Source organism: Schistocerca gregaria, chromosome 2 (genome assembly GCF_023897955.1).
Source record: "Schistocerca gregaria isolate iqSchGreg1 chromosome 2, iqSchGreg1.2, whole genome shotgun sequence".
Taxonomy (NCBI): domain Eukaryota; kingdom Metazoa; phylum Arthropoda; class Insecta; order Orthoptera; family Acrididae; genus Schistocerca; species Schistocerca gregaria.
Window position 1 is genome coordinate 208,629,003 of NC_064921.1, and position 27,734 is coordinate 208,656,736.

General features: G+C 42.0%; 1 protein-coding gene across 1 annotated transcript in view; it reads right to left on the reverse strand.

Moving 5' to 3' along the window:
- LOC126335701 (lactosylceramide 4-alpha-galactosyltransferase-like) overlaps positions 1-27,315 on the reverse strand; it is a gene marked incomplete at its 5' end in the record, with an annotated part of 50,655 nt that extends 23,340 nt beyond the window's left edge. The window contains one exon of the mRNA XM_049999159.1: positions 27,191-27,315. Within this exon, the coding sequence (XP_049855116.1) occupies positions 27,191-27,315 (125 nt within the window). The remainder of the gene's footprint in view (positions 1-27,190) is intronic.
- Between the last annotated feature and the right edge of the window lie 419 nt (positions 27,316-27,734).

Here is a 27,734-nt window from a genome sequence, read left to right on the forward strand (position 1 = left end):
TGGTTGGAGTGCCCTGCCCGTAATACTCCAAGCTTTTTCAACTGCGCAAGTGAGGAGAGATCCGGTGAAATTGCTGGCCAAGTTAAGGTTTGACAAGCAGGAAGACAAGCAGTAGAAACTCTCGCTGTGTGCGGGTGGGCATTGTCTTGATGAAATGTACGTTCTGAATGGCTCGCCGTGAAGGGCAACAACACAGGGTGTGGAACATCGTCGAGGTACCGCTGCTGTGCTGCAAGGGTGCGCGGATGTGTGGTGTGCGCAGTGTAAGACCTTCGGTACACACCATCAGATTATTTGACTCGTCGCTCTAACGAAGTAGGCGAGTGTCAGAAATATGTCTCGTGGTCTTATCGTAGCGTGTTTATCTTCTGCTGTTAGGTCAAACGATAGAAATGCCACTCACACACTTAGAGTAGCAGATTGACGGTGACCAACTTTAAACAGAACTTGATTAATTTTCACAGAGATTTATTAAAATAATAAAAAACATAGACATTACGTAATTTGATTCTGGATGCTGTTTACAATTGACAATCTGAAGTTCCTTTGGTATTGGTACGTTAATCTTATTCTCACATATCGCTGTTACTTGAGAAAAGTGTCTATACATTTATCTTCATGGCTATGTACAGGAATATGGTAATCTTGTTAGGTGCAGACTGAAACTTGCCTATATACTGGTACAGACTAATGCAGACTGACTAATCGGAGGTCTGTGCAGTCGTTATAATACCTCGCGCATTCAGGTATCACTGCGCGAGTGTGATCCGCCAGGAGAAAAGCTTCTACGTTAGCAGCAATCTCATTGGCTGCATTACATATTAACACACGGATCGGCGGAGGCAGAATTTAGTCCGTCTCTAAGACAGCGCCATCTCGTAGTGCGGAGACGGACGAGCGCTGCGCCTGCGCTGTTGTGCTTAGTGGGGCGCGCTCTAGTGGGAAAGTTGTGTACGCGCTGACTACGCGGAATTATGTACACAACAGGATGACAACCAAAGGGGTTCTGTTACGAAATGAAATGGCACCCTAGACCATCCCTTCCGGCTGTCGAGCCGTATGGTGGGTGACAGCCACGTTGGTGTCTCACTGCTGTCCAGGGATTCTGCACAGGCGTCCCCGCTGGTCATTTCGCAGCAGGACTCATCACTGAAGACATTTTATTTCAGTCAGTGAGATTGCAGTCCGATTGTATATGACATCACTGAAAACTGGCTCGTTGGTATACGGAGGTCGATGGTAGTCGATACAAGGGCAGAAGTGAGCTCACCTCCCATTCTGCGAACCGCCTAATGGTCCTTGTGGTGACTGAAGCATCAGTTGCACTTCGGATAGATGGAAATCATGAATCAGGACTCTGAGTGCCCATCTAACGATTGTCCGGGCCTCATGGTCTGTCGTCTCTCTAGGTCGATGCTTTCTTCTTGATGCTGTGTTCAGCCATGATTCACCCATTCCTGTTAACATCGCCGTACAGTGGCATCACTTCTATTCAAATGTCGAGCGTTTCGCCGGATACTCCAACCGGCTTCTTCGAGTCCAACTAGATGTCCTTTGTAAAATTCTGACATCTGCGTACATTGTTCACGCGCCTAACCGTCCAATACATGGAACGAAATTCGCACAGCCATTATGCTCTGGTAACGACATGTCCCCTGGTACCTATTCTTGCCAGTTGCGAGGTAAAATTGTGATGCAGCATCAGACATTCATTCATTGGCCGCCAAAGTTTAAAATTTTGCAATTGTACCTGTATGACTATTAGCTTGTGAGCAATCTGCGTAACGCCTTCGTAGTGTGTCTTTTTTTCTTTCTCTAATTGACATGAAAAGGCTTCAGGAGGTGGCATAAATTGCATCAAAGACACCACCCCTTCCCTTGGGGCGTTGATTCCTATACATTTCGCGGACGAAAACGACAGGTCATTGTGTGATGACAAGCAAGACGACGTTCTTGACAACCAACGTTCGACAGTGCTGGCCGTTCTCAGACGATTCCGCCGTTCTCTCATGGCACTCCCTCATACGGCTGTACATTCGCGTCTGCACGAATTATTTTCCAATTTCGACCTTTTTTTGTTTTTCATTGACTGGCTTTATTACGGCACCAGCTTAGTCGAGTACTTTCGAAGTGTGAAACTGACGATTGTGTAAATTTTACCTGTTAATCTTGTGAATTATAAAAGTTTTAAATAAACAGTAACATCGTTGTATTCCTCAGATGTTCTGAATACGGAATTATTTTGCTTATAAGGATCAAGTATGGATCGAATTGACAAATTAATTTTAGCATAACGATCACAAAAGTCTATTTTAGGTCATTATCTTCACGTGTACGTTTAAATTCATAATGTTAAAGAAGTGTCCGACTATGATTGTGGTGTAATACCCCAGTCAACAGAGACTATAGAAGGTTAAATATTGGGAAACGTTCGTGTAGTCGGAAATTTTTGTACAGTGGTAAGAAAGAGTACCACGAACAGCATACTGTACTAGAAGTCCTGATTGGTGAGGGATGAGTGTGGTGTGGAGATGCGTTTGAAGGTCACATTCGTGCGTTTTCTTGGATAACTGTAAAATCATGGCCACCATCGAAAACGTATCCTACTACAAAATTTAACTACACTAAATTTCTATTTATCAGGAGAAAGAAAACTGTCTTTCTACGGATCGGAGCGTGAAATGTCAGATCCCTTAATCGAGCAGGTAAGTTAGAAAATTTAAAAAGGCAAATGGGTAGGTTGAAGTTAGATATAGTGGGAATTAGTGAAGTTCGGTGTCAGGACGAACAAGACTTCTGGCCAGGTGGATACAAAGTCAAATAGGTGTAATGCAGGAGTAGAGTTAGTAATGAACAAAAAATAGTAGCGCCGGTAAGCTACTACGAACAGCATAGTGAACGCATTATTGTAGCGAAGATAGACAGGAAACCCACACCTACCACAGCAGTACAAGTTTATATGTCAACTAGCTCCACAGAGGATGAAGAGATTGAAGAAATGTATGATGAAATAAAAGAATTTAATCATATAGTGAAGGGAGACGAAAATTATATAGTCATGGGGGACTGGAATTCGATAGTAGGAAAAGGAAGACAAGGAAAAGTTGTAGGTGAGTATGGAACGCGAGTAAGGAATGAAAGAGGAAGAACTTTCCACAAAGAATAACTTAATCACAGCTAACACTTGGTTTAAAAACCATTAAAAAGAAGGTTGTATGCGTGGAAGAGGCATGGAGACACACAAAGGTTCAAATGGCTCTGAGCACTACCGGACTTAACTTCTGAGGTCATTATGTAAGGTGTCAGGCAAATCCAACACCTTACATGAAAACCCTGACATGACAAGCAAATCCAGTAGTATGTCACAAATCTCCGAATAAATCGTGACATTAAATTAACCAAAGTAATACAAGTAACGAGTGAGCAAATGGAATACCACAGACTAACACAAGAATGCCTAAATGCATGTCGTACCTTCCCACCGTGAGGCAGACGCAGTTCTGAGGGGAGAAACGAGGACAGAAACCGAGAGCAGAACCGTGTTAAGCTAGAAGGCCCTACGACCCTACGATAAGGGACGGACAGCCACGTCTCCAGCTAACCACTAGGGCTCACCACCCGCACGTTTTAGCGTGAGACTGTTTCGCGTCTAAGGTACGTCGAGGACAACCCCCAGCCCATGTTAAAAGCTAGAGCCCTCCAGAAAGGCAGTACAGATCTTACGATAACACAAAAAGGGCCACTACCACCCGCAAGTTTTAGCGTGAGACTTTTTCGCGTGTCTGTTACATTAGGACAATACTCCAGCCCATGTTAAAAGACAGAGCCTTCCAGAAGAACAGTATAGATCTCACGATAACGCTAAAAGGACCACACCAGCTGCAGGTTTTAGCGTGAGACTTTTTAGCGTCTCTGTTACGTTGCAAACTTTAAAAAACATTGCCCAACACGAAAAGTATAACGTTTCTCATTGGATAGACAGAATTTTTGTAGGCGGAGCTTAAGGTTAACATTGAGACCCTGATTGGTCAGATGAAAACATAGCCACAGAGTTATTTTTAAACTAACTTCGGTAAATTGTAGGAAGGAGAAGTTAAGAGAGTGAGTTCCGAGACGGCGAGCTGGATGGCTGCTGCGCCGGCCGCTGTCGCCCTGACGCTGCCTGAACACCGACAAGGTAATGAACGCACGCGATGCCGCATTTTTGAGCGCATAAGGCTTCACTCATAACTGCAGAAGACTCATCTGTTACACCCCTTTTTTGCGTAATACTAGTGTCGATCGTTAATTAGAACTCATGGTGTTCACATTTGCCACTTGAAGTAAAAGTCTGAAACGCGATAATTTTTCTGTTATATAGTTATTGAGAAGCCACATCAGCCACTGTAATTTACGACAAGTGAGATAAGTAATTAAAGGTAATTGAGGGTCACTGTAGACCATTTTGATAGTTTGCTCTTTTGTGAAACTTAATTTAAACCGAGATTATAAATGTGATATGGCATAGGTCATCCTTCGATCCATTGTAGAACTTGGAAAACCACTCAGGGAATATTCGTTCACATTTTTGTTGAACACAGTTGGTTTTTACCATCCTGTATTAAAACATTTCCTTTTATCAATAGTGCAATTTATAAACGATGTTTTGTGAGTAGAATAAAATTTCCAATGGTAAACTTAACTGCTTTTTCGACGTTATTTTACCAGCTAACTAAAAATAGGAAAGCATTGAACCCTTTCCACTAAATTTAGTTAGTATTAAGATTCTTTTACAGGGAGTGCAGTGGAGCTGACGCTGAGATCATTTAGTATTTAGTTATATCATCGCAAGTCTCACTGAACTCTTCTGAATTCTACATGTCATGTGTGGTCTGGCGTCTCCTTACCAGCAACAGGTCCCAGGTTCAAACTAGTTAATTCCCTAAAAAACACGCTCAGAGCGTCGTTGCGCGAAAGTAGTAGGGAGACACGATATAGAACAATCAGACACCACCATGAATGTTTAGAAAATGGCGATCCTGCCAGGATGGTAAAATACCATGATTGAAGGTCGACCAATTGCCTAAGTAGGTCAGAAAAATACCTGTTGAAAAATTTTCGTAGTAAAAAAAAATATTTCTGAAGTTATACATAGTAAAACAGTAGCTGCAGCGATAGATAGTAAATGTATAAAATAGAAATGAGTCTAGCAGAAACAATAGCATAATTAAGTTATGAATTTTGAAAATTGTTAGAATTAAGTTTTCTCTCCAATGCAAGCGCACAGGTGGCGGACACGTCGTTGACAAGTTGGTTCTGATCCAACAAGTAAGTGAATGGATTGTCAGTCTTGGTAGTGTCAAGTCGTGTGAACAAAAAGTTTATGAAACGCGGAAGATCGTATGAGCGCATTTTGACGCGAAGTAGGCCGCGTGAATTGCTTTTAAAACAGATAATAAGGGATACGGAAAGGTTAGCAATGGCAAATCGAGACCTTGACCGAATTGAGGTAGACACCCAGCATGAAAATCGACAGAGAACAGAGGACAGTACAACAGACGATGCAGTATCGCGAGAAGTAGGACAGATAACGCACCGTAACGAGGATAATGTACGCCAAGGCACAGGTCAGCATACGACAGAGGAGCAGGAAATTAGAGAGACAGTCGACGAGGATTTTAACTTGCGTCTTCAATACGTAGAACCCACAGTACAAGTAATCAGAGCTCCCTCACCACAGAGTACAAGGAATGTGAGCAGAAACGTGTCACAGCACAGTTCAATGCAATCGGTTGCGAACCAACACTTGGGCGAAAACACAGAGCGTAGGACGTCGGAACAAAACGCGATAGGACCCACCAATCTGGCTGAATTATTACAACAAATTACGGAAACTATGACAAGGCAAAATAAAGAAATAGTGAACCAAATTCAAATTCAGAATGCAGAAACCACGAGACAAATGCGTGAGATTAAAGAACAAAACAAAAAAAATTCAGTTACACCTAAGTCATATTGAAAACGAGGCAAAAGAACCTCGAGAAGTGATAGGAAACTTAATAACAGGTCACAATCAATTGAGAACAGACATTGACAAGGTACAAGTGGACGTACAAACATTGCGTAATGACACTCAGGGTGAGATCAAAACATTACGTAACAACACCGAGGCAGAAGTCAAGAAACTAAAGAAACAGATAAACGTAATTACTAGACAAGCAGCAGGTACAGCGCGTGAAATTGTTGAAAAAAGTGTGTTACACAAACGTATCACAAAAGCAGCGCTGAAAAGATATGATAACCGCATAATCAAAATAGAAGCGCAAACGAAGCGACAGTTTCAGAAATTGCGAAGAGAGTGGTTGCAAACCATTGAAGACGTAGTGAACAGGATCGAACAAGCACAGAGTCTGCAACCACATCCGTATCTGTAACAGCACCGGAAAAACACGCAATTACCGAAGATATTACGCATTTTCGATTCCAATCACAGACGGAAAGTAACATACGTGAAATCAGACAGCCTGCACCGCGGGTAGGCGAAAGTTACAGTGGACAATATCCAATGGATCTACCACAACCGGAAAGAACGACGGGAGAAATGATCAGAAACAAAAGTGGCGAAGAATCGCGAATTTCATATTGAACTATGACGAAGTACGACAACGATCATTTCCTCACAGTCAGAAAATTTCAACACTTTCGAGAAGGAAACTCATTACATCCACGAGCTTTTATTGATCAATTCCGAGTAGGATTACCAGAACACTGGACGCTAGCACATAAATTAGACTTTATATGTGCACACATGTCAGGAACAGTCGCAGAAATCATGCAAAATGTTGCAGCGACATGCCGATCGTACGAAGATTTCAGAGAGAAGTTTCTCTCACGATATTGTTCCAGCGAAGCACAGAACAGAGTGAAGTACGAATTATTACAGATTCCATATTTTGAAAATTCAGGAGAGAAGAGCCCCGTGAAATTTTTGGAAGTAATGGCAAACAAAAATCAATGCTTAGATGTACCATACAGTGACGGAGAGTTGATTAAATTATGCGCGATGAAGCTACCATTGAAATACCAGCAATCATTAGTAGGTAGCGGAGGCAATGACGTCGAAGCATTTAAAGGTATTCTAAGGGAACTAGAATTCATATTTTCGGAAGATGACGCAAGAAAAATACGAAGCGCACGTGAAAACGAAAGCAAAAAGCAGTGGAATCCACAAGACACAGTACGAAGAAACAATAATTACGAACCATGTGATAACTTCGCACCAAGAAACAACAATAGATTTCAACAAAGAACCGGTTATGGATTTAGAAAAGAATATGGCAATAACTATAATTCACCCAGGAACGGCAACAACTATTACAGAGGGAATAACGACAACCGGAACGGGTACTGGAGAACCAATAGACCGACAAATTATCAACAAAGAAACCACTATCAACAAGCTGAACAAGAAAAGCGAATACAGATAGAAGAGGTTGAGGTAAGACCATCAAAACCCGATAAACGTTCGAGTTGACAGCCAAGCGCCCATGCCAAAGAGAATGACGCACCGACCCAGGACAATTGCAGCACCTTGAACAGAAAAATCAAAATCTTATCACGAGAAGAGAAGGAAGAAACAAATCCGCAGGGACCAGATGAAAACGAAGAAGAGAAAATAACAATATCGTGTTGGGACGAAATTAACTGGGAGAATACTGACCAGGAAGATGAATTACCAGAGGCATGCACAACGAATGTAGGAGGAAAGGACGAAGTAATGAGTATTGCAGAGCTATTTGAGATGGAAACCAGGGAAAGCGAATTCAATGAGGATAATGCGCAGTCGACAGAAGTTGAAAATAAGTTACAAGTGGGCACACAACCCAACGTATATAATGAAGGAAGTTATAGAGCGTTAATTAGAGCATTTAGATGCGATTATGTGGAAGTAGCGACGAAGAAAGAGAAGATAGATGAGGATGAGGAAAAAGTAGAGGATGTTGAAGAAAGTGTAAATGAAGGAAGAAATAGAGAAGAGGAAACAAAAAAGTGAGAAGTAGCAGTCGAAGCTTATCCTACAGAAAGTTCGAATTCACAAGGGAAATTCCTAAAAAGACTCATGTATGACTCAGTGGAGGATTCGTTGATGCAAGAAGAAGAAGAACAGAACCAACCCTTTCAAATTCAACCAATTGTGAAGGCTATGGTAAAGCATATCCCAGTCAATATTGTAATTGATAGCGGAAGTGAACTGATTGCGATCTCAGAAAATTTATTCATGCAGTGTAATGCCAATGAGGAATTGCCAGTTCTGAAAACACGTAAGATTAAAGTAAGAGGTCCTATTAGAAACAATGTTGCGGAAGTTACGAGACAAACAAGGTTAACTCTTTCGTGCCAAGGTCAAAAGATCGAAGCCAACTTCGTGATTATACCTAAACTAAATGTAGATTTGATTATAGGTGCAGATTTTTTAAATGAGAGACGTGCGATAATAGATATGGGGAAAGGTAGCGTAACATTCGGGAATGTCACACTTCTCTTTGAACAAAAGCTAAAATTAGAAGAGATACCAGTTATAAACAAACAATTAAGAATGATGCGAGGTAAAGAGGATGAAGAATTAGAATGGTATGCACAAAAGGGGGAATCGCCTCAACTCATGTTAGAAGTCCATACAGAAATCGACGAAAAACTACCAGAAGTTCAAGGTATTTCGGAACACAGTAAAAGAGAATTAGAGGGTATTTTACGAGATAAAGCTGAGGTATTTTTACCTAAGACTGGCAGTATTAAACACTTTCAGTACAAGTTTGACGTAAAACAGCACAAACTATTTAGAGTGCCACCCTATACAATCCCATTAAGCTGCAGGAATAAAGTATTCCAGGAGACATCCAATATGTTAGATGACGATATTATTGAACCAGCTATCTCCACATATAACAGCCCGCTCCATATTGTACAAAAACGAGATGGGAGCATCAGGTTAGTGCTTGATTCCAGACAGATCAACACAATCATAATCACTGAGACAGATCGCCCAGAAAAATTAGAGGAATTGATACAAAACTTCCATGGTGCTAAGATATTTTCATCAATTGATCTACGGAGTAGTTTCTGGCAGATAGAATTGGCCCCAGAATGTAGAAAATTTACAGCACTTATCGTATTCGGTAGATGTTACCAGTTTAAACGATTGCCATTTGGTTTAAACATACCATCAGCAGCATTTATTAGGGGATTTAATACTATACTCAGTCCTGAAATTTTACAAAAAATTACTTGTTATGTTGATGATGTGATTATAGCAGAACCCTCTTGGGAACATCACAATGACACATTAAATCAGTTTTTACAGATCATGAAAGAGCATGGGGTCACAGTAAATATAACAAAATCTAAATTTGGAAGGCGAGACGTCAAATTTCTAGGACACATAATTTCCGAGAAAGGGGTAATGCTTGACCCAGAAAAACTAACGGCAATCAAAGAATTCTGTACTCCATATAATAAGAAAACTCTCAGAGGATTTCTAGGTCTCACCGGATTCTATAAAAAATTTATTTGGATCGACTCTCTCGCAACACCACGCCTATGTGCATTGACTGGAAAAAAACACGCCATGGGTATGGGATCAACAAGCCAATGAAGAATTTTTAAAAGTGAAAAACGCACTAACAACAGCACCAATTTTAGCACATCCCGATCTAACACAAAATTTTTGTATGGCCACTGATAGCGCGAAAACGGGTTTAGGAGTTGTTTTATTCCAAGAATACGAACAGGCAGGGCTAAGATCATATAGGACAATTGCCTTTGCCAGTCGGGTATTCACAAAAAGCGAGAAAAACTATTCAGTCACAGAGCTGGAAGCATTGGCCATTGTATGGGGCTTCCAACGTTTTCGACACTTCCTATTCGGAAGAACAACAAAAGTATATACTGACCACAAAGCATTAGAATTTCTGTTATCCGCCAAACTAACTCATGGGAGGTTAGCCAGATGGATGTTAATAGTACAAGAATTTGACTTCATTATTACACACATACCAGGACCAGCGAATGTATTAGCAGATGCTTTATCACGATGTCCACAGGGTGCATCCAAAAACATAGGTTTGGAAGCAGCAGAAGACCAGTTTACAATGTATTATATGAAACAAGTACCTTTCGAAAACTACATTACAACAGCATTGAAAAACATAGGCAAAGAACAGGACAAGGATCCCGAAATACTAGGAATCAAATACAAGTGGAGAAGTAAGGATTTTTCAGACATTCGACAGCACTATCTCGTAAAAAACAATGTTTTATTTTTTAGACGAAATGTTGCAACGAATGAATGGCTAATTTATATCCCAGATGAACTAATTAATAAGTACATATGGTATACACATTTAACTAATGGCCACTTTGGACCAAAGAAATGATTTTTAAAAATAAAACCAACAAGCCATTTTCCTAATATGGAAAGACGAATTAGAACAGTATTAGTGAAATGCAAAAAGATTAAAACAAATAGCTGCAACAGATTCGATGGGGCCCCTCCCACGCACAAAAAATGGATATATTTTCATATTTGTCGTTTTGGAACTTACTTCTAAATATGTTACCTTGACACCATTAAAACGAGCAACAGGACTTGCTATAAGTAAAGCATTTAGACAAGATTTTCTCAGACAAGTAGGTCGAGTGAAACGAATAATTTCTGATAATGGCCCACAATATAAATCAGTGCAATGGCAGAACACGTTAAAACAACACAAAATAAAACCCATCTACATATCTAAGTACAAACCTAGCGTAAATCCAGCAGAACGATCTATGAAGGACATAGGCACTTTATGCCGATTATATGCAGGCAAAAGACACAACACTTGGGATATATATCTTAAACGATTTTCAAGAAGTAATAAATGAAATGCCACATAGCACTACACTATTACCTCCAGTTACTGTACTTAAAAATATTGAACCCCCAAACATAACCAGAGAAAATACTAGATTTCCTATTGTACCATGTAGACAGCACAGACAAATCATAGCAACAGCACTCTCCAACATCAGAAAGGCAGCCATTAAAAGAAAAGAAAGAGGAGATAGAATAGCAATTAAAAGAACATTCTCAGTAGGCCAGAAAGTATTTGTAACAACACACCATCTCTGCAGCAAACAGAAACACAAAATACATAAATTATACGCTGCATACAAAGGACCTGTCATAATTAGCCGAATTGCTCATGATAATGCTGTGGCACTAATGAACCCAAAAACAGGCAAAACCTTAGGACTTCACCATTTGAGCCATATAAAAAAGTTTGAAGATTAATTTTATTATTGGTACATAATCAGCACAATATTTCAAGATTATGTTGCAGATAAGATCGTCAGGTGAAAGAAGAATGAAGAGAGAGGAAGGTGGGAATAAGAAAGTAGTTTCAATAATAACACCAATAGTACCATAGCTTAAGGTGAAGGGATAAAGCGTAGATAGTCTAACAGCATGAAATACTAAAATACTATACATCACGACAGTACACAAAAATAAAAAAAAACGAATTTGAGGATTCTTGAGTAGACGTTAAGACTCCAAATATCTTAGAATTGTAACATGGAAAGGGCGCCGAAATTTGTAAAGCTTTTTAAGAAGGCATATAACAAGTAGGTACTAGATATATGTTAGATGATTATAAGTAAAACTTTTTGTAAGAACCATTGTAAAAACTCCAGCAAGGAAGAGATGCAACGACCCACAAGTTGCAACGCGAGATGTATCAAGAAAGAAAAGGACGTAATTAGCAAGACACGATTCCTACATAGCAGGAGAGTCGAGAGAAGGGAATGGACATCGAAACCAACTGAAGGCCCTTGTAGCGAAAGTGGGCAATAAATTTACCCGCTAGGTGGAACCCTGCTGGGATGGACAGTGACAGAGCCCTGCAGAGACACGCTGAACGTCAGAAGGGGCTGCTTGCACAGACAGACAAGAAGACACCCCACTTGTGTATGTATATTTCTTTGTCAAAGCAATTCTTGGAAATAATTCTTATTTGTTAGTGTAACAACGCTGAAATGAGTGTTTAGAAACAAAAACATTTTTACTTGCACATGATATTTAGAAAATGTGTTAGGAATAGATTTTACTTAATTACTACGTTTATAAAAACAATATTTCTAAGAAAATCGATGTGAAAGACTCCTCACTTTCGATAAAAAAATTCTTAAAAAACAAACTACACACTTAAATAAAGAAAGAAAATAATTAAAAATTAATGATAGCATAAAAATATTCTTCTCTTGTCATTTTTAATTATAATGTGGAAGAATATAAAAATATAAATTAGTAATACAAACAAGCATAGAACAGAATAACGTGGCTGAACAGTATGCAACAAAATTTAGATAAATTACAAAATTTTTGACTGACTTAGACAACGATTCAATCATTGCCTAAATTCAGTGCAAAAATTAAGTTCGAAGGGTGGTGATATGTAAGGTGTCAGGCAAATCCAACACCTTACATGAAAACCCTGACATGATAAGCAAATCCAGTAGTATGTCACATAGCTCCGAATAAATCGTGACATTAAATTAACCAAAGTAATACAAGTAACGAGTGAGCAAATGGAATACCACAGACTAACACAAGAATGCCTAAATGCATGTCGTACCTTCCCACCGTGAGGCAGACGCAGTTCTGAGGGGAGAAACGAGGACAGAAACCGAGAGCAGAACCGTGTTAAGCTAGAAGGCCCTACGACCCTACGATAAGGGACGGACAGCCACGTCTCCAGCTAACCACTAGGGCTCACCACCCGCACGTTTTAGCGTGAGACTGTTTCGCGTCTCAGGTACGTCGAGGACAACCCCCAGCCCATGTTAAAAGCTAGAGCCTCCAGAAAAGCAGTACAGATCTTACGATAGCACAAAAAGGGCCACTACCACCCGCAAGTTTTAGCGTGAGACTTTTTCGCGTGTCTGTTACATTAGGACAATCCTCCAGCCCATGTTAAAAGACAGAGCCTTCCAGAAGAACAGTATAGATCTCACGATAACGCTAAAAGGACCACACCAGCTGCAAGTTTTAGCGTGAGACTTTTTAGCGTCTCTGTTACGTTGCAAACTTCAAAAAACATTGCCCCACCACGAAAAGTATAACGTTTCTCATTGGATAGACAGAATTTTTGTAAGCGGAGCTTAAGGTTAACATTGAGACCCTGACTGGTCAGATGAAAACATAGCCAGATAGTTTTTTTAAACTAACTTCGGTAAATTGTAGGAAGGAGAAGTTAAGAGAGTTAGTTCCGAGACGGCGAGCTGGATGGCTGGTGCGCCGGATAGTTTGCTCTTTTGTGAAACTTAATTTAAACCGAGATTATAAATGTGATATGGCATAGGTCATCCTTCGATCCATTGTTGAACTTGGAAAACCACTCAGGGAATATTCGTTCACATTTTTGTTGAACACAGTTGGTTTTTACCATCCTGTATTAAAACATTTCCTTTTATCAATAGTGCAATTTATAAACGATGTTTTGTGAGTAGAATAAAATTTCCAATTGTAAACTTAACTGCTTTTTCGACGTTATTTTACCAGCTAACTAAAAATAGGAAAGCCTTGAACGCTTTCCACTAAATTTAGTTAGTATTAATATTTTTTACAGGGAGTGCAGTGGAGCTGACGCTGAGATCATTTAGTATTTGGTTATATCATCGCTAGTCTCACTGAACTCTTCTGAATTCTACATGTCATGTGTGGTCTGGCATCTCCTTACCAGCAACAAGTCCCAGGTTCAAACTAGTTAATTCCCTAAAAAACACTCTCAGAGCATCGTTGCGCGAAAGTGGTAGGGAGACACGATATAGAACAATCAGACACCACCATGAATGTTTAGAATCAGTCCCCTAGAACGTAGAACTACTTAAACCTAACCAACCTAGGGACATCACACACATCCATGCCCGAGGCAGGATTCGAACCTTCGGTCACTTGGTTCCAGACTGTAGCGCCTAGAACCGCTCGGCCAACCCGGCCGGCACACTCGAAGGTTTGGGATAGATTGTATAATGGTAAGACAGACATTTAGAAGCCAAGTTTTAAATTAAAATACATTTCCAGGGCCAGATGTGGATTCTGAGCACAGTCTATTGGTTATGAACTGTAGATTAAAACTGAATCAACTGTAAAAGGGCGGGAATTTAAGGAAACGGGAACTGGATAAATTGAAAGAACCAGAGGTTGTAGAGAGTTTCAGAGAGAGCATTAGGGAACGACTGAGAAGAACGGAGGAAAGAAATACAGTTGAAGAACGGGTAGCTTCGTGAGATGGAATAGTGAAGGCAGCAGAGGATCAAGTAGGTAAATGATGAAGGCTAGTAGAAATCCTTTGGTAGCAGAAGAGATAGTGAACTTAACTTATGGATAGAGAAAATATAAAAATGCAATAAATGAAGTAGGCAAAAAGGAATGCAAACGTCTTGAATCGTGACGAAACGTCACTGTTGGTTCTCTGCGTTTGCTCCTTGTCTGTAGCGCGTCCCTTTTCCCGCTTCGCGCCCTGCTGTTTACTTGCCCTGGCCAGAGGGCGCTGTGGCGTTGCTGCGGCCGGCTGCCTGCCGTGTTTGCGGGAGAGTGTCGGTCGGAAGGAGGAACTCTGATTGCGGACGTCTGGGGGGGAACAGGAGGCCACGCCGTTTTGTTGATGGTTTGGCGTGACTCGTGTCAGGTGTGATGCATCGTTAAAGCCGTGATAGCAGCCAATGTCACTGTCTTGGGCGCAGGTGGATCTAATGGGATGAGGCCTGGTTGTCCATTGAAACTTCTATCCTACGGATATCATCGGACTTAAAGTAAGACGTTTTGACCATTATTTACGTATTGGCAGTCAACTGGGGATTCCAACGTTTGGAATAATTCGGTGAAGATTGTTTCGTCGGTGCGTAAACGATTGAACAAGGAGTAGTTATTTAATCTTCAGCTTATGCTCGTGTTCTGTGTGTGCTGCTTGCGAGTGTAGACTTGAGTCTAACCTCTGTCTGTTGACTGTAAGCGCATCGTAAAATTCTGAATCCAAGTAGTGACTTTCAGTTAATTAGCTGGATTCTGTCTTTCCTCGTCACGACACGTGTTAAATGGCAGAGTAGAATTGTAGACCTTAACTTGTTACCTCATTTGCTTCGCATCATTAACAGAGCCTAACTTGTTCTCTAATTATGGCTTGTGGTAAACAAAGGTATTTAAGTACGTTGTTATAAAATATTACCTGAAATGTGTTAATGATTCATGTTGCACTAGTTGACCCTGGTGTATGAACAAAAGTGTTGGCACGTCTGCCGTGTAAGGGAATCCTGCAAGTTTTGGTTGTTTTGGAAACTTTAATTGAGCGAGAAACTAGTGTGCTTTAGACTTGCCTTGAGTTGAGGCTATATTCGGGCTCTGGCATTTGTACTGCAAGCTGAAACATAATCCTGTTGTTTCATCGTTGTTTCGTTGGGGCATTTCGCCCCTCAGCATTACACTTGGGTTACAGCTGAGTGTTCATTCTATTGACTGTCCATCTTGCACCACATCGGTAATGGTCAACCTGTCATCAGTTGTTTCAATGCTGTCATTAGTTGTAAATTTGTACTGGTTCCACTACCTTCGGACCAGGGATCTTGCTCGACGCTTGTCTTTAAATAAGCCGTTAACCTGGTTAGCGTATGTTGTGGCTAGCTTAAATTACACTGCTCAATAGTCCAACACAGTTTGTCGGCCGTCAGAAGGAGGGTATGTGTTATTTATTCCTAAGCATATATATATATATATATATATATATATATATATATATATATATATATACGGTGCATTCTAAATGTTTTTATTACTATTGAGCTGTGATTATTACTATTGAGCTGTGATTAATGTCATATTGGAAAGAAAGGAACTTATTGGAGGTTAACTGTCGCCGTAAGGTGTAGTGGACGGTGCACTTTCCTGTTATTCACCTTAATGTTCTAGTCAATGTGAAAACTTACTAATTATTTTCCCTTTAAAAGGAATGTGCCTGCCTTGATGTTATAACTGACTGTTTCATAACCAGTTCTTTAACGCGCCTACGCGCAAGTTTATGTTTATTGGAGAACTTAAATTGTGTTCGCCTGTAGAACATTGACTAAAGTGCAGAAACTGAATCAGGTGTTTATTATTGTTCTAGTGCTATTATCTGTCAAGTGTAACACGTGACATTTCCTTCGTCTGTTATCAAGTGTTACAATAAATCCAAATTGCAGTAAAGTGATGCGCTATTTCAGTTGTTCCCGTGATTTCCTATCTCCGCATATAATATTTAATTGTTTGATATACGACTGATTAAGCCTTTGTTGAAATATTGGAGGGAGGTACCCTTGCCTCACATCTCAAAAATGAGACCGTCAGTAAGGGCAAAATGGCTAAGCAGGGATGGCTAGAGGACAAATGTGAGGATGTAGAGGCATATATCACTAGGGGTAAGATAGATACTGATTACAGGAAAATTAAAGAGACCTTTGGAGAAAAGATAACCACCTGTATGAATATCAAGATCTCAGATGAAAAACTAGTTCCAAGCATATAACCGAAAACAGAAAGGTGGAATGGGTATACAGAGGCTCTATACAAGGGCAATGTACTTGAGGACGATACTGTATAAATGGAAGAGGACGAAGATGAAATGGGAGATATGATAATGCTAAAGAATTTGACAGAGCACTGAAAGACCTGAGTCGAAACAAGGCCCATTAGAACTACTGGTAGGCTTGGGAGAGCCAGCCCTCACAAAACTCTACCATCTGATGAGCAAGATGTATGAGACAGGAGAAATATCCTCAAACTTCAAGAAGAATGTAATAATTCCAATCCCAAAGGAAGCAGGTATTGACAGGTGTGAAAACTACAGAACTATCGGTTCGGTAAGTCACAGGTGCAAAATACTAAGACGAATTCCTTACAGACGAATGGAACAAGTGGTAGAAGCCGACGTCGGGAAGGATCAGTTTGGATTCTGGAGAAATGTTGGGACACGTGAGGCAATACTTATCTTAGAAGATGCGTTAAGGAAAGGGAAACCTACGATTCTAGCATTTGTATACTTAGAGAAAGCTTTTGACAGTGTTCAATGGAATGCTCTCTTCCAAATTCTGAAGGTGGCAGGGGTCAAATAAAGGGAGCGAAAGGCTTTTTACAATTTATACAGAATCCAGATGGCAGTTATAAGAGTCGGGGGGCATGAAAGGGAAGCAGTGGTTGGGAAGGGAGTGAGACAGGGTTGTACCCTATCGCAGAAGTTATTTCATCTGTTTATTGAACAAGTAGTAAAGGAAACAAAAGAAAAATTAGGAATAGGAATTAAAATACATGGAGAAGAAATAAAAACTTTGAGATTTGCCGATGACATTGTAATTTTGTGAGAGACAGCAAAGGGCCTGGAAGAGCAGTTGAACGGAATGGACAGTGTCTTGAAAGGATGATAGAAGATGAACATCAACAAAAGCAAAACGAGCATAATGGAATGAAATCAGGTGATGCTGAGGGAATTAGATTAGGAAATGAGACACGTAAAGCAGTAGATGAGTTTTGTTATTTGGGGACAAAATAACTGATGATGGTCGAAGTAGAGAGGATATAAAATGTAGACTGGGAATGACAAGGAAAGCGTTTCTGGAGAAGAAAAATCTCAAAGAATTTGTGTGGAGTGTATTCATATATGGAAGGGAAACATGGATGATAAATAGTTTAGACAAGAACAGAATAGAAGGCTTCGAAATGTGGTGCTACTGAAGAATGCTGAAGATTAGATGGGTAATGAGGAGGTACTGAATGGAATTGGGGAGAAGAGGAATTTGTGGCACTACTAGAGTAGAAAAAGGGATCGGTTGGTAGGACATGTTCAGAGGCGTCAAGGGATCACCAATTTAGTAGTGGAGAGCATAGTGGAGGGTATAAATCGTAGACAGAGATGAATACACTTGCAGATTCAGAAGGATGTAGGTTGCAGTAGTAACTTGGAAGTAAAGAAGCTTGTGCAGGATAGAGTACCATGGAGGGCTGCATCAAAACAGTCTTTAGACCACAACAACAAAATTCCTACAAAAAAAAAATTTGTTAATTTTTCTGTTGCGTAGCGACAGAATATGAAAATGTCGCGCATGCTTTTTTAAGGCCACTTATAACATTGCTGGTTGCTTGAAACGACAGCTGAATCACCCTGTAGAGCGCACACTGATTGATTCGGGTACTCGATTCTCCTCTTTGTGCGTGGCAGTCCGAGGAGTGAGAGTGCGGCCAGTTGCAAGCGAACTAAGAAGCAAATAGTCGTGTTGAAAATAAAGAAGTGATTTGAAAAATTTTCGATCAGATAACGTTCTCTATCCATAAATTAGCTCCCCTCAAAATCCACCCGGGTAGGGTTTTTCCATGCAGCACCGATTAACACACCGATCAGAGCGACGTAACCCACCTTCGCGGCCTGTCACCGCCAATGCAGGGCTCCAATTGAGCGGCTTCCACCGCCATCATAAGGGGCACGTGCCGACAGCAGCTCCAAGCGGAGCCCTCTAATAGAGAGCCTGTATTGGGGGAGAGTGTCCAACCGGACGACACGGCGGCCATTTTTCTGCCAAACGGCGGGCGGGACGTTTGAATGGCCAGCAGTGGAGTACACACTCACCGAATCAAAAGCACAAGACAGTATGGCGAAATCATTCGTTAAATGCCTTTGTTTATAAGAATAATGGGTTATAATAATTTTCACACAGCCAATTTACAGGTCTGTTTTCAAATTTAACTATGTATATTGCAAGTTGTTTTATATGTAGTAAAAAGCAAAAACGACTTACTTCGCATAGATAAGAGTACTTGTTTGGTTTCCACAAGGCTCCTGTTTATGCCAGCCCTGTTGAGTGTGACTGCCCACTGCTTTCGTCTTTCTTCATTGCGTGGAAATGCTAACATGCGAAACCCTCCTTCGCCTCTATTGGAACAACCAAATGCAGCACAACGTGTCATCGTTTACGAACGTCTGCAGAACGAATTACAGATGTCAAAAACAATACTGTACAGTTACTAACGTGTTTACTTCAAACATGTAGGCCTACCGACTTCATCACAAAACGCTTCATTATTTCAATTCGTATTTAAGATCGCAAACACTAATTACGTACTAAAAACGATATACAACTAAATCTAACATGCATGCACAACGCATAACAAGTCTCTCAATAATTCAAATACCTTTTAATCGTTTCCAAAAGTCCTCTGAACTTCAATTCAACTCAAAAGCACGGCGAACATAGGAAGCGCGAGATACGTTTGGCGCCATTTTTCTGCCAAAGCTAATCAACCAAAGACGGGCAACTTCACCTGTGGCCACTCTCACTGTATACAGGCTCTCTGCCCTCTAACTGCATCTAGCGCCCGTGACGCACAAGGACCACCGCTTATCTGCAGACGCAGCGACCAGCGGTAACGACTCGTCGTGTTCAGCTCAAATGTTTAAACTGCCGCGGAGCACCCTCTCGGCCCCTCCCGCGCAGAATAAGGAAATATTTCCTCCAGGCGCCAGTAGTTGGCTGGATACACGTGGGCACGTACTATAGAGCCACCTAAGCCAGCACACCCAACAAGTACGATGCCAAATCGATACCACAGCGCAAGATGATAGACTTTACGGACATGATCCAGTACTCTAAAATGGCGAAAAGCAGCAGAACAGAGCCTCACGATCCGCAGACCTCCTCTCCATGTTCGGCCGCTAGGGGTAGACGTGTAGTCAGGGGCGCCGTACCATGGTTCTCGCGGATCACCGCTTCGGAGGTTCGAGTGCTACCTCGGGCAGGGGTGAGTGTGTTGTCCTTAGCGTAAGTTAGTTTAAGTTAGGTTAAGTAGTGTGCAAGCTTAGGGACCGATGTCTTCCTCAGTTTGGTCCCATAAGAGCATACCACAAATTTCCCATTTTTTTCTTCCCGTGATCATTCCAGTAACCCGAAATAGCGCACAAAAATTGAATTCAAGATTTCCAACCTCCTGGCCAATACTACCAGGAAACCTTGGCAACCATCCTAACCAGTCAGATCAAACAGTCAAGTCAAAACAGCCACTGTCATCTTGATAAGAGACGGCTTTCGTTACCACAAGCAAAGCTCATCAGGCGTAATGCTAACCTCACAGCAATTAGCACAGCACCTCCTACAAAGACGGAACCACACGCCTTCCCCAAACATATGCTTCTCCCAGACCACCTACGATGAGTCTGGTAATCAAAGTAAGATGTAATACAAGGGTTATATACATCAGAATAGAATGGCGGGTCTGGATACGCGAAACGTGGAAGCCTACCTTGCAATTTCGCGCCCTCAGCAGCTGACACAGTCGAGCGTCTATTCCACTACAGGGTAAAACTCTTCCTGCACCATCACCGGGTCGAAACCTCACATCTGCTCCAATGCCAGCCCAATACCTGCGCTGGCAGTCCTTCGACCATCGGCAGGAGGACTGTCAAAGTCAAGACCATGTGCAACAATGCCGATCACTACATTAGACGTTGCGACATAGAAGAGGAAACGCCCAAGTGCGCACCGTATGGTGGGCATCACAGCTACAATTGCCGCAAAAGACCACAGGCACCGGAAGCACAAAACCTACAAGGCCCCTCCCCCACCCCCCCTCCCAAAAATGTCGCCATATCCCCAATCAGCAAAGTAGCCACAATAAACCACCTACTGGAGGACCACTTGAGTGCAGGTGATCTACTTTAAACAAAAACCTATGTTCTTCGCGACTTATTCCCAATACAGAAAGGACATTCAAAGAAAAATGAGATAAATTACAAGGGACCCCTTAGGTAAGGACACACACAAATTATTCAAACAGGAATACTCGTTCGCGTCAGTGTCTCCAACATACGCAACTCAGAACCGTCCGCTCCCGGTAGCTAAGTGGTCAGTGCGACAGAATGTCAACCATTAGGGCCCGGGTTCGGTTCCCGTCTGGGTCGGAGATTTTCTCCGCTCAGCGACTAGATCTTGCGTTGTCCTAATCATCATTATTCCATCCTCATCGACATGCTAGTCGCCCAAGTGGCGTCAAGTCGAAAGACTTCCACCCGGCGAACAGTCTACCCGACGGGAGGCCCTAGTCACAAGACATTTATTTAGAACCCACAAAGTTCAATAAATCGTGACGTTCGCTGCTGCTAACAGAAGGACAACGAGCCTCCTTTTCCCAAATAGAAGGGGAATAAAGACTAAAACGACTACTGATGACACTCGCGGCACACGACATAGCCAGTGCAAGATTTGCAGAAACACGGACAGGAGAAAACGCGACTCCAAACTTCAAACAATACGAATGTTACGCAAAACACAGAGTGGACTGCCGTGGCGGATAGCCCTGTGTGCCAGGACCAACATGAATACGGTACATCCGACCCTGCAACCACAGTCCAGAGGAGCTTTGCATCGTAATTCAGAACAACACACGCACTGCTATATCGTATCGTATCGAACGACGGCTTACCCGAAGTGTTCTCAAACTTGAGTTTAGAATTCCCTCAGACATTATCTGCGACACAGTACCGATCAATCCACTCCAAACAAGCCACGTAAAACGGAGAGCAAGCTGTGGCCAGCACACACTCACCACAAGATAAAATATAATACACGTTAAAAGCTCGTCCCAGGATCAAAATCACACCTAGATTTAAAAACATTTAGATCCCCACTTCCGAACCGTTGTGCAAAACACCCACGGCATGTACCCCGATCTGAGGACAGAAGAAAACCAAACGCTAACACAACATATCCCCAACACAGCCCACCTACTAGAAAGATCCGAGTCAGAGTCAGATCCAGATAAGAACGAAGACGTAGATATAGACGCTGGAAACTAACTCCTGTGACAACACAGACCACGTATTAACGCTGCTTAGCACAGCAGTGTCACAAAAACAAAATACCCACCAACAATACATGAATCTATTTGCAGCTGCGAATGTGGACAAACATCAGCTCTATAATGGAATGGCAACAGATAAAATTTGTGCTGGATTGGGTCTAGAACTAGGGTTTCTAGCTTATCGCGAGGTAATGCACCATTACGCTATCCGAGCACGACTCAGAGTCAGTCCCAAACTTCCACATGTTATCATCAATGTGTCTACAACCTGTACATGTACGTCCATTATATATATTCCCGAACAGGGGAGACATTTTAATTGAAAGTCGCTTGCCTGGTTGTTGGCGGATCAGTACGATATTGCAGAGCCTGTGTTCTTCAGGAGAACGATGCAATGTTCCTTTGGACATAAGCTAACAAAATGCACACATCACCTTTGGCCCTTCACAGCCACCTTCTGACTCTCACAGAGACCACATGTTGAACCACACAAATACTTGTAAATTTCAGCTATAATCCCAAAAGGTAAAAATGTTCATGCAAATATAGTAAGACATTTTACAGGTCTAAAACAAGTTAATTGCAACAGAAAATACCTCATTTTACGTTTCATACATTGAAATGTTAATAGCTACTAAGACAAATAAAAATATTGGATAACCACAACCCATTGACTAGCTTTCGCTAGTAAGTTAGTTGTAAACCTAGTTCTAGTTCCACTTGGTTGTAATTAATGTGGGAAACTATAGCAATGTAAATTTTAAAAAATGCGCTAGGCGCCGCTAGTAAATTAATTGTAAACTTAGCCCAGGTTGTATTATCCATTTCATACTGTTTGACCCCTTAGTTTGAGCTCATATTCTGAACAAATGAGGTAAGAGAAAGGAAAAGGAACAGAATGGGAAGCAAATAGGAAGGAGATAATGATTTCCCGACACACAGGGCATTATAGGTATGCAACCGCAAGAGTTGAAAATCTGTGATGGGCCATGACCCTAATCCTGAAGCTCCGCTTCTCCAGAATGGTTGCCTTATCTGCCTCGGCGATCCGGACACACTTCCGGTCAGACACAAATTACCAACTTCCCTCTCGTTGCACCGCAGCGACCTCCTCCCATTTACCGCCTGCTGGCAGATTTCTGATCATCGTTAAGAGTTCGGACGTTGTTTGTGCATCCGCCCTGAAATTTTTACATCAAACAGCTGTCACGCCCATAGAATTATACACTGACCGAAAGCAGGTAACAATAAAAAATAGATAACGCCGAATTACGAAATTTCGGGAATGCATTTGTTTAGGTACCATATTTAAGTGATAAACATTGCAAGATCACAGTTTAATTTAATTGCGACATAAATCGTTGTAAATGGAAATGCTGGTACCTTAGCAAGCGGTGTAACCGCCAAGATGCTGAATGCGAGCATTCAAACATGTTTGCAGTGTTGTACAGATGCCGGATGTCAGTTTGTGGGGCGGAGTTCCATGCCTATTGCTCTTGGTCGGCTAATAAAGGGACCATTAATGCAACTGTGTGTGACGCTGAGTGTCCGATGATGTCCCATACGTGCTCGCTTGGAGTCAGATATGGTGATCGGGCAGACGCAGGCAAAAAGTCGACACTCCGTAGAGCATGTTGCGTTACAACAGAGATATGTGGGTGAGTGTTATCCTGTTGGAAAACACCACCATGCTGACGCACAGATTTGTAGTTAACAGTGTGTGGGGATAACCACAAGAGTGCCTCGGTTGTCTCACGAAATCGTACCCCAGGCCATAACTCGAGGTGTAGCTCCAGTGAGTCTAGCAGGCAGCCGGGTCAGTTACAGGTCATCTACTAGCCTCCTAACCAACACACGGTCATCACAGGCACCGGGGCAGAACCAGCTTTAATAGTAAAATACGACCCTGCCCTTCAGTCGGTTCTCGCTTGAAACCATTGAAGTCTCAAATGACGGAGGTTTTGGGACATCAGAATGTACGATACAAGACGTCTGGCTCGGAACTGTCCTTGAAGTAACCGCCTCTCATCGTCGGGAAGCTTGAATTCGGAGAGTCACCTTGGCTCGCGCCATAGCTGTAATTAACAATAAATGCTCAAACTGACGATCTTCCACTTAGATTTATTAATTCGTGCATGGAAAGTATGTCCAGAGCTTAAAAGCACTGTGAATTACGAGTATGCTGAAAGGCTAGGGGACAGCGAAATCAAGCACTGCAGTGGTGAATGGAAATGTGATTTTTAATTTTAATTTTAATAATCAACAGCCTCAGTTGCACCGTTCATTTAGGATTTACCTAGGTTTCAGTCTGGATAGCCCAACCTTCTTCAGAATAACAGTAACTACCGTTTGTCGATAGTGGACATCGTCAAGCTAAAACAACAAATCCATAAGCTATCGTCAGATTGTAAAAACGTATCCGAAAATACCTCGGCCCCACTTTGCGACAGCCACGAGTGCTGTATTGGAACTGACTGTAGCGTCATGAGGCCCGCCTAGGCGGACACGATGCCTTGCGCCCCGCGCGTAAACTATATGAAAGTTACTTCCTTAGCTATGGGGTTACAACGCATGAACAACCTATTGACTTAGCACAAAAATGGTCATGATTGAACTTATGAACAAGTCTATATCTAATCTGTAATACTGACCATATAAAATAGATGGTCATTATTCAAGATTAGTATATTTGAACTGAAATGGTCTAGAATCAAGTCAAAAACTAATGCACGTACCTGATTGAGCCTCTGGAGGAAGCTGTGATTGTGAGTTGCAGAAAACACTAAAGTAGGGGATAATGTGGCGGCAACGTGGTACTCAATTTGCCTTCATGGATGTGATCCACACACATACTGTAAAAAACTGTGTGTGGACCACTGCCATCAAAATTCGGGCCTGGTGACCACGGCCACTGAACTTAGGGAATGACAGGGGAGTTATTTTTAAAAGCTAAAGTGTGACTTGGCGAACATCTTGAATCTTGAATAATGACTATCTGTTTTATATGGCCCGTGTTGATGGATGTTACAGATTAGATATAGACTTGTTCATAAGTTCAATCACAACCATTTGTGTGCTAAGTCAATAGGATGTTCATGCGTTGTAACCCCATAGATAAGGAAGTGCTTAACAATTACGTCTTAAAAATTTCTAGACGTAGTCATAATAATGCCGATGTTGGCTTTATATTATCCTTCCCACTACTAAGTTCTTTTTAGGTGATTAAACTTTGTGCTTAAGCACAAAATTTTCGTAGACAAGCCATACTTTGTATGTACATGATGTCTTTCTCATATCATGACCAATGAATACTTCATAAATGTTAAGACAGTCGATCTAAGTACTTTCTGCACAGGATAACATGTACGCCCGTCTCCTCAGCTATACCTTTTATTTCACTTTACTAAAAAATTCAAAGTCAGGAGTTAAGTTCACGTCTTGTCCCAACAAGTAACTATCATACAGTTTATGCGCAGGCGCAAGGCACTGTGTCTGCCTAGGCGGGCCCCATAACGCTACGGTCAGTTCCAGTACAGCACTCGTGGCTGCCGCATCGCGGTCGCGAAGTGGGGCCGAGGTAGCATCAGGTAACTTTTTACAGTCTGACGATAATGTAAGGATTTGTAGTTTTAGCTTGAGGATGTCCTCTATCGACAAACGGTAGTTTTATTCTGAAGAGGGTTGGGTTATCCGGACTGAAACCTGGGTAATTTCTAGGTAAAAGGTGCAACTGAGGCTGTAGATTATTAAAATTAAAGTTAATATTTATACAGTTGCTGACACGATCACGAAATGTTCATAATATTTAAGAAAGGTGATTTACTGATATCAGGAATCCCGATGGGAACAGCAAACTTTCACATCCACGTTCTTGGATCACCTAAAACGTAGTTTCTAAGTAGACACGGAATTGGTTAAACCGTATTGTACGATACTACCAAATTTGCAACTCTGAAGTAAATTTTGAACATAAATATCAACCTTTAGAACACGAAGGCTTACAGTTACATAGTAAATGAAACTTAGAACTCAAATGCGTTGGTCCTTAATTGCAAAAAGAGGCACACTTGATATTTGCTATTACAGCACCATCTACCACAAATGGAAAACAATGGTTTGAGTAAGCCGAACGTCGTTTTTGGTCAAGAATTCGAATATACAGTACAAATTTGGGGGCGGGGGAGGGGAAGTTGCCATTTGAAGACACTAAGTTAACTCCGCACAAGCAGGAGGTGTGGCTAGATGACCAGTTGTAGCACAGAAAGAAGTCCCCTTCACTACTATTAACCTTTCATCTAGAACATTGTTTTCGTACGGCGCACTGTTTTGGAGATATTTAGCAGTCTCAGGTTAAAACCAACACCACGTGTATCTTCAAGATATCGCAGCTTTAACACTTAGTCCTCCAACACGTGCACCTGTGATGTTTTGCTCTTTTTTGGCGCATATCTTAATCCACAGCTAGCAACTTACATTTAGCACAAATAGCATTTCTTCTGCTCCTTCGATGGCCACTGTTCTATCATCAGTTAATCGTATTGTGCTAGTTTTACGTACTTCATAAACAATAACTGTCCACGTGGTGCCGGCCGTGGTGGCCGAGCGGTTCTAGGCGCTACAGTCTGGAACCGCAGGACCGCTACGGTCGCAGGTTCGAATCCTGCCTCGGGCATGTATGTGTGTGATGTCCTTAGGTTTAAGTAGTTCTAAGTTCTAGGGGACTGATGACCTTAGAAGTTAAGTCCCATAGTGCTCAGAGCCATTTGAACCATTTTTTGTCCACGTCGTGCTGGAAAAGTTCCTACGCGACACGCCGCTCTACACTCCACTCATCCAAATCCAAATGAAGCTGCTTCAGTCTATAGTGCCACAATAAACTTGGAAATACATCATTTATATTGGCAAGGTGCTTCTCCGCTCCATATAGACAACTGTTTCGAACTGTGTTTACACATGCCAGCCACCGGGAGGTGCTGCAGTATTGCAGAAAAACTTTAGGAGTTTCGTGAGAACTTGGACTCTGGTAGAACTTTCAATTACTTTTACGAAACCCCTCTTTCAGCAACGGTATATCTGCCGCTAGATTAGCTAATACGATTCCAGGGTTCCGAATTTCGTGGCTATCAGTCATATGGTCTAGTCACTGCAGGCTTGAGCAGGAAATTGGGGGGAGGGGGGTGGGGGGTTCCTAAACTTATGGTATTTATAGTCTCCACCATCCTTTTCCAGTGATTTGAAAGTTATGAGAGCATCTAATATTTTGCCCGATATGTTGTAGCTACACAGTAGCTTCCTCACCTCAGTACGACGAAGTCGAGGTCCAGGTAGAGGCCACCGTATCTCCATAGCGCGACGAGCCGCATGACGTCAGAGGCGTGGTGGATGGGCCACCTGCTGGCTGCGAGGGCGCCCTTTTCTATGAGTGGAGTGTAGAGTGGCGTGTCTCTTAGGAACTCCTCCGTCGTCACGTGTACAGCTGTGGCTCCGGCCGGCAGCCACGTGTCCGAAGCGGGCGCTTCACACGTGTGCAGCACGTAGATGGGTCGTCCAGGGTTGTGGCGCACAGCAGACTCCACGGCGCACGCCTGCCGCGGGCGCAGTCCCGACCACGGAACGTCCTGAAACGTACAGTGCGAGCAGCTCTGTACAATAAATAACGAACAGAGGTCCTTCACCCCTACGGTTAGAGGTCTTAATTCCGTCCTTGCTGCTGATTTCGTCGCCGTAGGTATTTCCGGTTTCCACGTAATTAACATTTAGTTCCTTGCGAATGCGTCTACTCCTTCCACTGTCTTGTTAAAAGTCTGCTGTGTGCAGCACGTTCAGCTTCAGTTTACGAGAG